Source organism: Stegostoma tigrinum, chromosome 15 (assembly GCF_030684315.1).
Source record: "Stegostoma tigrinum isolate sSteTig4 chromosome 15, sSteTig4.hap1, whole genome shotgun sequence".
Taxonomy (NCBI): domain Eukaryota; kingdom Metazoa; phylum Chordata; class Chondrichthyes; order Orectolobiformes; family Stegostomatidae; genus Stegostoma; species Stegostoma tigrinum.
This window is the reverse complement of record NC_081368.1, coordinates 72,659,691-72,674,409: the sequence shown is the minus strand read 5'-3', so window position 1 is coordinate 72,674,409 and position 14,719 is coordinate 72,659,691. Positions and strand designations below refer to the sequence as shown.

Sequence of the window (14,719 nt, the reverse complement as noted above, 5' to 3'; positions counted from 1 at the left end):
TTCAAAAGATTTTAACCAAATTCCTTTGCCATTTCTGCTATATTTTCTCTGTTTTATTTCTTAATATTCTAGGATGCAGGCCATCAGGTCGCAGGGACTTATCAGCCTTTAGAGTTAACAGTTTTCTCATAATAGAACACAAAACAGAGAGCAATACGGTGCAGAACAGGCCATTTGGCCCTCGATGTTGCGCCGACCTGTGAACTAATCTAAGCCCATCCCCCTACACTATCCCAACATCATCCATATGCTTATCCAAGGACTGTTTAAATGCCCCGAATGTGGCTGAGTTAACTACACTGGCAGGCAGGGCATTTCACACCCTTACCACTCTGAGTAAAGAACCTGCATCTGACATCTGTCTTAAATCTATCACCCCTCAATTTGTAGCTATGCCCCCTCGTACAAGCTAACGTCGTCATCCTAGGAAAAAGACTCACTGTCCACCCTATCTCATCCTCTGATCATCTTGTATGTCTGTATTAAATCCCCTCTTATCCTCCTTTTCTCCAATGAGAACAGACCGAAGTCCCTCAGCCTTTCCTCATAGCCAGACCAGGCAACATCCTGGTAAATCTCCTCTGCACCTTTTCCATTGCTTCCACATCCTTCCTGTAATGGGGTGACCAGAACTGTACACAATATTCCAAATGAGGCCACACTAGCATTTTGCACAGTTGCAGCATGACATCATGGCTCCGGAACTCAATCCCTCTACCAATAAATCCTAGAACACCGTATGCCTTCTTAAGAGCACTATCATGATTAGTCATCTATGTACATGGACACCAAGATCCCTCTGCACATCCACACTACCAAGAATCTTTCCATTGACCCAGTATTCTGTCTTCCTATTATTCTTCCCAAAGTGAATCACCTCACATATATCTGCATTGAATTCCATTTGCCACCTTTCACCCAATTTTGCAGTTTATCCAAGTCTTCCTGCAACCTGCAACATTCTTCCATACTGTCCGCCACTCTACCGACTTTAGTATCATCTGCAAACTTACTAACCCATCCACCTATGCCTGCGTCCAAGTCATTTATAAAATGACGAACAGCAGTGGTCCCAAAACAGATCCTTGAGGCACACCACTAGTAACTGGATTCCAGGCTGAATATTTCCATCAACCACCACACGTTGCCTTCTTACAGAAAGACAGTTTCTAATCCAAACTGCTAAATCTCCCTCAATCCTATGCCCTGCATTTTCTCCAATAGCCTTTCGTGTGGAACCTTATCAACAGCTTGGCTGAAGCCCATGTACATCAAGTCAACTGCCACTCCCTCATCCACATGCTTGGTCACCTTCTCAGAAAACTCAATGAGGTTTGTGAGACACAACCTGCCCTTGACAAATCCATGTTGACTATCTCCAATCAAATTGTTGCTTGCTAGATGATTATAAATCCTATCTCCTGTAATCCTTTCCAAAGTTCTTCCTACAACAGACGTAAGGCTCACTGATCTATAATTACCTGGATCATCCCTACTGCCTTCATGAACAAGGGCACAACATTTGCAATCCTCCAGTCCTCTAGTACTAAACCTGGAGACAATGATGACTCAAAGATCAAGGCCAAAGGCTCCGCCATCTCCTCCCTAGCTTCCCGGAGAATCCTTGGAAAAATCCCATCCGGCCCAGGGGATTTATCTACCTTCATACCTTCTAAAATTGATAACACCTCCTGCTTATTAACCTCAATCCTTTCAATTCAAATAACCCGTAACTCAGTCTTCTCCTCCACAATATTTTCCTTCTCCTGAGTGAAAACAGATGAGAAATATTCTTTTAGCACCTCTCCGATTTCCACTGGGTCCACGCACAACTTCCCACTTCTGTCTTTGACTGGCCCTATTCCTACCCTAGTCATCCTCTTATTCCTCACATACCTATAGAAAGCTTTAAGGTTCTCCTTTATTCTACCTGCTAATGTCTGCTCATGTCCCCTCCTTGCTGTTCTTAACTCTCTCTTTAAATCCTTCCGAGCTAATCTGTAACTCTCCATCGCCTCATCTGAACCATCTCATCTCAATGTCATGTAAGCCTCCCTTCTGCTTAACAAGAGATACAATTTCTTTAGTAAACCACGGTTCCCTTACCTTATCACTTCCTCCCTGCCAGACAGGGTACACCTATCCAGGACACGCAATATCTGTTCCTTAAACCAGCTCCAAATTTCAATTGTCCCCATCCCCTGCATTTTGCTACCCCATTCTATGCCACTTAAGTCTTGCCTAATTGCTTTATAATTGCCCTTTCCCCATCTATAACTCTTGCCCTGTGGCATGTTCCTATCCCTTTCCATCACTAAACTAAATGTAACCGAATTATGGTCACTTTCTCCAAAGTGCACCCACCACTCAATCAAACACTTGGCCTGGTTCATGACTAAGCACCAGATCCAGTGTGGCCTCCCCTCTTGCTGGCCCTTCGACAATGCTGTGTCAGAAAACTCTCCTGCACACATTGGACAAAAGCTTATCCAAACAACGTACCAGAGTTATAGCATTTCCAGTCAATGTTGGGGAAATTGAAGTCTCCCATAATGAACACCCTGTTCCTTTTACTCTTGCCCAGAATTGTTTTGCCAATCTTCTGCTCCACATCCCTGGAACTTTGCGGAGCCCGATAAAAAACTCCCAGCAGTGTGACCTCAGCCCATACCACCTCAGTAGACGAGTCCTCGTCAAAAGTTCTTTCAGCCACCATTATCCTGTCCTTGACTAACAAAGCCACACCTCCCCCTCGTTTAACACCTTCCCTGATCTTAATGAAAGATCAAAACCATGGAAACTGAACACCCATTCCTGACACTACTCTACCCATGTCTATGAAATGACCACAACATCGAAGTCCCAGATACCTGTCCATGCTGCAAGCTCACCTCCCTTATTCTGGATCTATAGGTATTTAAGGAATAAAAGAATGATGAAAGGAAGATTAGGCCCAATCAAGGATAGTAGTGGTAAGTTGTGTGTGGAGTCAGATGAGATAGGGGAAGCGCTAAATGAATATTTTTCAACAGTATTCACTCTAGAAAACGACAATGTTGTCGAGGAGAATACTGAGATACAGGCTACTAGACTAGGTGGGATTGAGGTTCACAAGGAAGAGGTATTAGAAATCCTACAGAGTGTGAAGATAGATAAGCCCCCTGGGCCGGATGGGATTTATGCTAGGATCCTCTGGGAAGCCAGGGAGGAGATTGCCGAGCCTTTGGCATTGATCTTTAACTCGTCAGTGTCTACAGGAATAGTGCCAGATGGCTGGAGGATAGCAAATGTGGTTCCCCTGTTCAAGAAGGGGAGTAGAGACAACCCTGGTAATTATAGACCAGTGAGCCTCACCTCAGTTGTTGGTAAAGTGTTGGAAAAGGTCATAAGGGATAGGATTTATAATCATCTAGAAAAGAATGAATTGATTAGGGATAGTCAGCACGGTTTTGTGAAGGGTAGGTCGTGCCTCACAAACCTTATTGAGTTCTTTGAGAAGGTGACCAAACAGGTAGATGAGAGTAAACCGGTTGATGTGGTGTATATGGATTTCAGCAAGGCGTTCAATAAGGTTCCCCACAATAGGCTATTGTACAAAATGCGTGCTGACTATCCCTACTCAATTTATTCTTTTCTAGATGATTATAAATCCTATCTCTTATGACCTTTTCCAACACTTTACCAACAACTGAGGTAAGGCTCACTGGTCTATAATTACCAGGGTTGTCTCTACTCCCCTTCTTGAACAGGGGAACCACATATGCTATCGTCTAGTCATCTGGCACTATTCCTGTAGACAATGACAAGTTAAAGATCAATGCCAAAGGCTCGGCAATCTCCTCCCTGGCTTCCCAGACGATCTGAGGATAAATCCCATCCGGCCCAGGGGACTTTATCTATCCTCACCCTCTGTAGGATTTCTAATACCTCTTCCTTGTGAACCTCAATCCCACCTATTCTAGTAGCCTGTATCTCAGTATTCTCCTCGACAACATTGTCGTTTTCTAGAGTGAATACTGTTGAAAAATATTCATTTCGTGCTTCCCCTATCTCATCTGACTCCACACACAACTTACCACTACAATCCTTGATTGGCCCTAATCTTACTTTTGTCATTCTTTTATTCCTTAAGTACCGAAAGAAAGCCTTATGGTTTACCCTGATCCTATCCACCACAAATTTCTCATGTGTCCTCCTGGGTCTTCTGAGCTCTCTCTTAAGGTCTTTCCTGGCTACCTCGTAGCCCTCAAGCGCCCTAACTAGGCCTTCACATCTCAACATAAACCTTCTTCTTCCTCTTGACCAGAGATTCCACCTCCTTCGTAAACCATGGCTCCTGCGTTCTACAGCTTCCTCCCTGCCTGACAGGTACATACTTATCTCGGACACACAGGAGCTTTTCTTTGGATAAGCTCCACATTTCTAATGTGCCCATCCCCTGCAGTTTCCTTCCCCATCCTATGCTTGCTAAATCTTGCCTAATCTCATCGTAAGTGCCTTTCCCCCAGCTATAACTCTTGCCCAGTGGTATACACCTATCCCTTTCCATCACTAAAGTAAACATAACAGAATTGTGATTGCTATCACCAAAGTGCTCACCTACTTCCAAATCTAACTCCTGTCCGGGCTCATTACCCAGTACTAAATCTAATGTGGCTTCGCCCCTTGTTGCCGTGTCTACATACTATGTCAGGAAGCCCTCCTGCACACACTGGACAAAAACTGACCCATCTATAGTACTCGAACTATAGTGTTCCTAGTCAATATTTGGAAAGCTGAAGTCCCCCATGACAACTACCCTGTCTCTCTCACTCCTATTGAGAATCATCTTTGCTATCCTTTCCTCTACATATCTGGAACTATTCGGAGGCCTTTGGAAAATTCCCAACAGGGTGACCTCTCCTTTCCTGTTTCTAAACTCAGCCCATACTACCTCAGTTGACGAGTCCCCAAACATGCTTTCTGCAACTGTAATACTGTCCTTGACCAACAATGCCACACCTCCCCCCCCCCCCCCCCCCCCTTTTACTATCTTCTCTGTTCTTACTGAAACATCTAAATCCCGGAACCTGCAACAACCATTCCTGTCCCTGCTCTATCCATGTCTTTGAAATGGCCACAACATCGAAGTCCCAGGTACTAAGCCATGCTGCAAGTTCACCCACCTTATTCCGGACACTCCTGGCATTGAAGTAGACACACTTCAAACCAATTTCTTGCTTGCTGTTGCCATCTTGCCTCCCTGAAACTTTATTTCGGACCACCCTACTCTCAACCTTTTCTATAGTCAAACTACAATTTTGGTGCCCATCCCCCTGCTGAATTAGTTTAAACCCACCCAAATAGCCTTAGCAAAATTCCCCCCCAGGATATCTGTACCCCTATACAACACACAAACCAACACCCACACACTCCCTCATAGCCGTACTCTCCACACACACTCCTATCCACATTCTACATACACTCACACATGAAACCTACAGTCAGCCATACATGCATCTCTCTCATACACACATGCTTGTGCGCACTCATGCTTCCCCCAGTGCACACTTGCAGTCTTGCAGTCAAGCATGCGTGCTCTCACATACACACATGTTAACATAGTAAATAGTTGGAAAATTGTTGAAATGGTGGGGGTTTTGGGGCAGTTTAAAAATAATAGTTCTCTCATTTAAGGTGGCAGATGGTTATTTATGTTTGGAATTCTCCCCCAAAGAGCAGTGAAGGCTAACTCATTGAGGATCTTCAACGCTGAGAGAAATAGATTATTCTGATGGAGGAGGAAATCAAGGAAAGCAGGCAGCAAAATGGAGTTAGGTTACAATCCAGTTTTGAATGCCAGAGCAGTTTTGAAGGACTGAATTGCCTAATGCCAGTCTTATTTTTATTATCTCCTGGTAATGTATTCATATGATACAACTCATGCCCGAGGCAACCAGGATAAAAGTGACTAGATCCAATATTCTGTTAAATATTTCCAGTTTTTTTCAAATCATAGGGTACAGTAGATGTCCTTTGGTCTATCAAGTCTATACCATAAACTATTCCTTGAGACAAAGAACAAAATGCTGATGTGATATGTTTACACTGAATAAACTTTGAACAGCAGGGTCCAATTTCTGCCCGATAATGAGTAAATATACCCTGGTCACCCACTTTTATATTCACAACCACATGAAGAGCAGAGTACCTTCTTCTTGCCAATACCCAAGGTGTATGACCCTGTTTTATACATTTCATTTCAGTAATAGTCTCATATTTGGCAATCTGGCTGCTCTAAATTCTTAGACTGGACGATTTCCAATCTCGGGACTTTTTGAAATTTTATAATTCCAAGGTAGCTTGATACCATGCCAGTATTAGAAGAAACTATTCACTAATGTAGAAATAGTGGTTCTGGGGCATAAGATCAGTTTGTATGAAGCATTGAGCATTTCACTGGGTTTGCAGTGATCAGGTGGATCAGATTTCATTCCAGTAAAACACACCATCTATTAACCTCAATCAAATGTTAACATGACAAAGACTAATCAAGTGATGGGCTGAAGGGCCTTTTTCTGTGCTGCAGATCTCGATGACTCAAGGAATCATAGCTAATGCCTTTTATTTCATATTCATCCTTGGACACAGGCATTACTGACTGATCCAAAATTTATTTCTTGTCCTTAGTTGCCCAGACAAGATGTTGGTGTTTCTGCCTTCATGAATCACTGCAGTCCTTGATATGCTGTTAAGGAGGCACTTCCAGGATTTTGACTCTGTGACATACAATCATTTCATAGAATCCCTGCAATGTGGATTCAGGCCATTCAGCCCATCGAGTCCACACTGACCCCACCCCAAAGAGCATCCGACCCAAACCCACTCTAACTGTCATTTCCCACCCTGAACATTATGGGCAATTTAGCATGGCCAATCCACCTGATCTGCACATCTTTGGACAGAAACCGGAGCACCTGGAGGATACCCATGCAGACACAGGGAGAATGTACAAACTCCACACAGACAGTTGCCCGAGGTTGAAATTAAACCTAGTCCCTATTGTTGTGAGGCAGTAGTGCTAACCACTGAGCCACTGTGCCACCTCAGACATTGAAGGAATGACGACATATTTCCAAATCAGGATGGTGGGTGACTTAAAGGAAAACTTGCAGTTGGTGATGCTCCCAATTATCTGCAGCCCTTGTCCTTCTTGGTGTGATAGTGGTAATGATTGTGCTAGGTGCTTCTGATGCAGTACATCTCGTAGATGAGGGTTGGTGATGGAGGAAGTGAATGTTAGTGGATGTGAAACCATTCAACCAAACTGCTTTCTCCTGGATGGTATCAAGCCTCCTCATTATTCATGGAGCTGCACCTCATCCAGGCAAGTGGGGAATATTCTACCACACTCCTGTCTTATACCTTGTAAATGATGGACAGAGCCTGGGGAGTCACCAAGTGACTTACGTGCCGAGGAATATTTTAGCTTTTGACCAGTTCCTGCAGCTGCGCTGTTGGTACCTAAATGGAGCAAACATTTAGAAAGTCATATAGCATTGTGGTCTTCATCATACGGGGATTTCAGTACAAGATTCCCACCACAGTTATAGAGAACCTTTGTGACCTTACCTGGAGTATAGTGTACAGTTTCGCTCTCCTTATCTAAGGAAGGATATACCTGTCAGAGAAGTAGTGCAACAGAGGTTCAGCAGACTAATCCATGGGATGGTGGGATTGTCTTATTGTTGAGGAAATGTGATCTGTATTTTCTGAATTTTGAAGAACAAACAGTGATCTGATTGAAAATTCTTACAGGACATGACAGAGTGAACGTGGATGGATTGTTGCCCTTGGCTGGTTAGTCGGGCTTAAGGGGACATAAGGTTAAGAAAGGAACCAGGTCATTTAAGACTGAAATAAAGAGGAATTTCTTCACTGTGAGGTTGTGAATCTTTGGAATTCCCTACTCTGGAGGATTATGGGACCTCAGTCATTGAAGACAGAATTCATTAGATTTTTGGAATCTATTAACATGCAGGGTTTTCGGGAAAGAAGCAGTGAGATAGATGATCAGCCATGTTCTAGTTGAATGGAGTAGCAACCTCAATGATCTGAATGGCCTACTGTTTTCACTCTGGGTTCAATTTGCACTCCAGAAACAAAGCTTGTCATTCACAATCAACTGCATTACAGATCTGCAATTCATGTATTCCTCTTCAATATTCCTTTAACTAGCCAAATGAAGTGGTTCACATGAGACAACCATCACAAGGTGTTACCATCGAAGAAGCTCAGACATTCTTCATTTGTTCAGAATGAAATATAGGCAGATGGGGATATATCCCACGTGTCTCTCCCCCATTTCCTGTTAAACAACATGTGTACATTCCCTCCAGATGATTCTGTTTGCATTTCCAATCAGACTGAGACTGGAGTAGCATGAAACAATGTGAGCAGATGAAAAAAAATCTAAGTGAACTGCTTCAACTTTGCTGACCATCTTAGTTATCGATTGATTTAGTACAAACTATCAGGCTTGCTTGAAAAATAAGGAAAAATCTCAAAAGCAGTGTATTCTCCCAAAGCTGCTCAGTCCCTCCAGCACTTCCTAATTTTTGTTCCATTTATCCTTCTCTTGTGGCATTGTCTGACTGCAGCCCCCACATTCCCCTGTTCACCTGCAAATCCCACCCTGTTTTCTCTTTCGCTCACTAAATTGACAATTTCCATTCTAGAAACGGGAACCAGTCAACCTGGCCAAGAAAACCAACAACACATACAACATTGTGGGGACGACATACACTCTGAACATCACCAAGGATCCCAGTCTGGCCACCATCTCGAAGAGTGCAGGGACACACACCCACACCAAACTGGCCAAAGTGGAGGAGAAACTGCTCGAGAGCAGGAAGACCTATAACAGCGTCAGCAAAGTCGACAAAATGTCCCGAATTGTATTTCCTGTTCTCTTTGTCATTTTCAACCTGGTTTATTGGGCCACATATGTCAGCAGAGAGCCAGTCATTGAAGGTATGATTCCACAGAAAAAGACTCCACTTAAGGCATGATCTCACGTGGTTTCTTTATTTGGTGTTTTCTAAAGAAAGCTGTTTGATGTGCTTGAAGGAATGTGCCTGTTCATTGTATCAGTCTTACTGAAGTTGTACTTCACTGTTTGCATGTCATAGAAACAGAGGCATGTTCTTACAGAACTGGTTACCTTGAGCTGATGGCTATGAGGGTATTTCTGCCACTGTGTGTATCTGATTTTCTTCATTGATGCCCTAAAGCTGGACACCATCTTCCCCAGACGGGGCACTGACATTGTGTCTGTCACAATAGGCACTGCTAGTGTATTCAATATAGCTGACATTGAAAAAAAAACAGTCATTCAGAGGATGTGGGCATTTCTGGTGAGGTTAGCATTTATTGCCTATCCCTAATTGCCTAGAGGGCAGTTAAGAGTCAACCACATTGCTGAGAGCCTGGAGACACATTCAGGCCAGACCGGGTAAAGATGGCAGCTTTCCTTCCCTAAAGAACATTAGCAAACCTAGTAGGTTCTTCCCAGCAATTGACAATGGATCCTCATTAAAAACTGAATTCAAATTTCATTTTCACTGGAGAGATTTGAACCAATATCCCCAGAACATTACCAGTGTCTCTGGATTAATAGTCTAGCGACAATAGCACTAGACTATTGTCTCCCCTTAGTCAGTTACTGGCTGACTGTTTCTTTTGATCCTGTTGAAGAATTAATTTCCATCCACACTTTATTCATGATGTAAAGTGCCCAGTGACTGAATAGCATAAAACACAGAACAGTATAGGCCCTTTGGCCCATAATGTTGTGCCTCCAAGATCAAACTACCCTGCATACCCTATATACCATCCATGTGCCTATCCAAGAATTGCTTAGACATCTCTAATGTATCTCATTCTACGACCACTGCTGGCAGTGCATTCCACGCACCCACCACTCACTGTATAAAGAACCTACCTCCTACATCTCCCCTATACTATCCTTCAATCAACTTAAAATTATGACCCCTTGTAATAGTCGTTCCCACCCTGGGAAAAAGTCTCTGGAGTATCCACTCACCTATGCCTCTCATCATCTTGTACGCATCTATCAAGTCACTTCTCATTCTACTTCACTCCAATGAAAAAAGCCGTGGCTCCACCAACCTTTCCTCATAAGACCAGCCCTCCAGTCCAGGAGCATCCTGGTAAATTTCCTCTGCACCTTCTCTAAAACTTCCACATTGTTCCTGTAATGAGGTGACCAGAACTGAACGCAATATTCCAAGTGTGGTCTAACCAGGGTTTTATGGAGCTGCAGCATAACCTCACAGCTCTTAAACTCAATTCCACTACCAAGGAAAGCCAACGCACCATACGCCTTCTTTACAACCCTATTAACTTAGGTAGCAATTTTGAGGATCAATGGATGTGGACCCCAAGATTCCTCTGTTCCTCCATACTGCCAAGATTCCTGCCTTTAACCTAATATTCTGCATTCAAATTCGACCTTCCAAAATGAATCACTTTCCAGGGTTTAGAACATTTAAAAAGAATAGGGAGGGGAGAAAAAGAGGAGGGGGTGTAGCACTACTAATCAGAGAGGGTATCACAGCTACAGAAGCTTCCTTTGTTGAGGAAGATCTGCCTACTGGGTCAGTATGGGTGGAAATTAGGAACAGCAAGGGAGTAGTCACCTCGTTAGGGGTTTACTACAGGCCCACCAATAGCAGCAGGGAGCTTGAAGAAAGCATAGGTCGACAGATTTTGGAAAAGTGTGGACATAGTAGGGTTGTTGTAATGGGTGACTTTAACTTTCCCAATATTGATTGGAACCTGCTTCGAGCAGAAGATTTGAATGGAGCTGTTTTTGTAAGGTGTATTCAGGAGGGTTTCCTAACACAGTACGTTGACAGGCCGACGAGGGGAGAGGCCATTCTAGACTTGGTGTTCGGAAACGAGCCGGGGCAGGTATCAGATCTTGTGGTGGGAGAGCATTTTGGTGATAGTGACCATAACTGCCTCACATTCTACATAGCTATGGAGAAGGAGAGGATTAGGCAAAATGGGAGGATATTTAATTGGGGAAGACAAAACTATGACGCGATTAGACATGAGTTAGGAAGCATGGACTGGGAGCAATTGTTCCATGGTAAGGGCACTATAGACATGTGGAGACTGTTTAAGGAACAGTTGTTGCGAGTGATGAATAAATATGTCCCTCTGAGACAGGCAGGAAGGGGTAAGATAAAGGAACCTTGGATGACGAGAGCGGTGGAACTTCTCGTGAAAAGGAAGAAGGTAGCTTACATAAGGTGGAGGAAGCTAGGGTCAAGTTCAGTTAGAGAGGATTACACGCAGGCAAGGAAGGAGCTCAAAAATGGTCTGAGGAGAGCCAGGAGGGGGCACGAGAAAGGCTTGGCAGAACGGATTAGGGAAAACACAAAGGCATTTTACACTTATGTGAGGAATAAGAGAATGGTCAAAGAAAGAGTAGGACCGATCAGGGATAGCATAGGGAACTTGTGTGTGGAGTCTGAGGAAGTAGGGGAAGCCCTAAATGAGTTTTTTGCTTCTGTCTTTATGAAAGAAACGAACTTTGTAGTGAATGAAACCTTTGAAGAGCAGGTGTGCATGCTGGAATGGATAGAGATAGAGGAATCTGATGTGCTGAAAATTTTGTCAAACATTAAGATTGACAAGTCGCCAGTCCCGGACCAGATTTGTCCTCGGCTGCTTTGGGAAGCGAGAAATGCAATTGCTTGGCCACTTGCGAAGATCTTTGCATCCTCGCTCTCCGCTGGAGTCATACCTGAGGACTGGAGAGAGGCAAATGTAATTCCTCTCTTCAAAAAAGGAAATAGGGAAATCCCCGGCAATTACAGACCAGTAAGTCTCACGTCTGTCGTCTGCAAGGTGTTAGAAAGGATTCTGAGGGATAGGATTTATGACCATCTGGAAGAGCATGGCTTGATCAAATGCAGTCAACATGGCTTTGTGAGGGGCAGATCATACCTCACAAACCTTATCGAGTTCTTTGAGGATGTGACTAGAAAAGTTGATGAGGGTCGAGCTGTGGATGTGGTGTATATGGACTTCAGCAAGGCATTTGATAAGGTTCCCCATGGTAGGCTCATTCAGAAGGTCAGGAGTAATGGGATACAGGGGAACTTAGCTGTCTGGATACAGAATTGGCTGGCCAACAGAAGACAGCGAGTGGTAGTAGAAGGAAAATATTCTGCCTGGAAGTCAGTGGGGAGTGATGTTCCACAGGGCTCTGTCCTTGGGCCTCTACTGTTTGTAATTTTTATTAATGACTTGGATGAGGGGATTAAAGGATGGGTCAGCAAGTTTGCAGATGACACAAAGGTTGGAGGTGTCGTTGACAGTATAGAGGGCTGTTGTAGGCTGCAGCGGGACATTGACAGGATGCAGAGATGGGCTGAGAGGTGGCAGATGGAGTTCAACCTGGATAAATGCGAGGTGATGCATTTTGGAAGGTTGAATTTGAAAGCTGAGTACAGGATTAAGGATAGGATTCTTGGCAGTGTGGAGGAACAGAGGGATCTTGGTGTGCAGATACATAGATCCCTTAAAATGGCCACCCAAGTGGACAGGGTTGTTAAGAAAGCATATGGTGTTTTGGCTTTCATTAACAGGGGGATTGAGTTTAAGAGTCGTGAGATCTTGTTTCAGCTCTATAAAACTTTGGTTAGACCGCACTTGGAATACTGCGTCCAGTTCTGGTCGCCCTATTATAGGAAAGATGTGGATGCTTTGGAGAAGGTTCATAGGAGGTTTACCAGGATGCTGCCTGGACTGGAGGGCTTATTTTATGAAGAGAGGTTGACTGAGCTCGGACTTTTTTCATTGGAGAAAAGGAGGAGGAGAGGGGACCTAATTGAGGTATACAAGATAATGAGAGGCATCGACAGAGTTGATAGCCAGAGACTATTTCCCAGGGCAGAAATGGCTAACATGAGGGGTCATAGTTTTAAGCTGGTTGGAGGAAAGTATAGAAGGGATGTCAGAGGCGGGTTCTTTACACAGAGAGTTGTGAGAGCATGGAATGCGTTGCCAGCAGCAGTTGTGGAAGCAAGGTCATTGGGGTCATTTAAGAGACTGCTGGACATGCATATGGTCACAGAAATTTGAGGGTGCATACATGAGGATCAATGGTCGGCACAACATCATGGGCTGAAGGGCCTGCTCTGTGCTGTACTGTTCTATGTTCTATGTTCACACTTTTCTGGGTTGAATTCCATCTGCCACTTCTTTGCCCAGCTCTGCATCCTGTCAATGTCACATTGCACCCTACAACAGCCCGCCACACTACGCGCAACTTCACCAATCTTTGTGTAATTGGCAAGCCACTAACCCACTCTTCCACTTCCTTAGCGAAGTAATTTATAAAGATTACAAGGCCCAAGAAAAGATCTTTGTAGATCAACACTGTTCACTGAGCTCCAGGCTGAATATTTTCCATCTACTACCACTCCCTGTCTTCAATTGGATAACTAATTCTGTATCTAGACAGCCAAATTTCCTGAATATCATGCCTTGTTACTTTTTGAATGAGCCTCCCATGGGGAACATTATCAAATATCTTGTTAAAATCCATATACACCACATCCACTGCATGACCTTTGTCCTGTTTTGTCACATCATCAAAGAATTCGATAAGCCTTGTGAGACATGACATGCCCCTCACAAAGCCAAGCAGACTATTTCTGTCATTCCCAGGATTATCCCTATTCCCTTTCTTGAACAAGGGAATAAGATTTGCCACTCTCTAATGTACTACCCCAGTGAGGACACAATGATCATCACCAAAGGTTCAGCAATCTCTTCTCTCGCTTCCCGTGGCAACCTTGGGCATATCCTGTCTGGCCCAGGGGACTTATCTATCCTCATGTTTTTCAAAATTTCTGGCACACCCTCCTTCCTAATATCAACCTATTTGAGCATATAAGCCCGTTTCACACTGACCTCGCAAACGTCAAGGTTCCTCTCATAGTGAATACTGAAGTGAAATATTCAGTAAGGACCTCCCCTACCTCCTCTGACTCAGCGCACAAGTTCCCTCCGCTCTCCCTGATTGGCCCTACCAATCCTCTTGTTCCTCACAAAAATATAAAGTGCCTTGGGATTTTCCTTTTCCTACCTGCCAAGGCTTTTCCATTCCCCTTTCTCACTCTCCTAAGTCTATTCTTCATTTCCATGCAGCTCTTTAGAGCCCTGTCGAATCCTTGCTTCCTCAACATTAGGTAAGCGTCCTTCTTCCTCTTGAGGAAAGAATAAATCTGCTTCTCAAATGCAGGCCTTGGACTGCACATCACACACACTGACACACACACATACACTGACACCCTCTCCTCCAATTTGATTGTTTGCATCCTCTAAACAAGCATACACACCTCATCTGGGTACACAAACACACTCATACCAGATCCCACACACTTCTCAACGAGGTCCCAAATAGTGATCAGGAGCAGAAGCCTGTGACTGATGCTACATCTTCCTCCCTTTACACCCATGGTAGTTACAGTGACACCCCTCATTGTAACCAGTGAACTCAACATAGAATGAGAATTGATCCTATAAGCTCATTGGCTCTGACCAGCTTGGTGTCATACTAGGTGCTGTATTCGTTGGCTGGGACATTGGGTCTGAGCAGCTTGGTGTCACACTTGGGGCTGTGTTCATTGGCTCTGAC

At 44.0% G+C, this 14,719-nt stretch overlaps 1 protein-coding gene across 7 annotated transcripts in view; it reads left to right on the top strand.

The window, feature by feature from the left end:
• Window positions 1-14,719, top strand: part of LOC125458709 (gamma-aminobutyric acid receptor subunit alpha-3-like) — a 287,238-nt gene that overhangs the window by 261,703 nt on the left and 10,816 nt on the right. For all 7 annotated transcript variants that reach the window (XM_059651519.1, XM_048544196.2, XM_048544197.2 and 4 more), the window contains one exon: window positions 8,718-9,012. In XM_059651519.1, coding sequence (XP_059507502.1) covers window positions 8,718-9,012 — 295 coding nt within the window. The remainder of the gene's footprint in view (window positions 1-8,717; window positions 9,013-14,719) is intronic.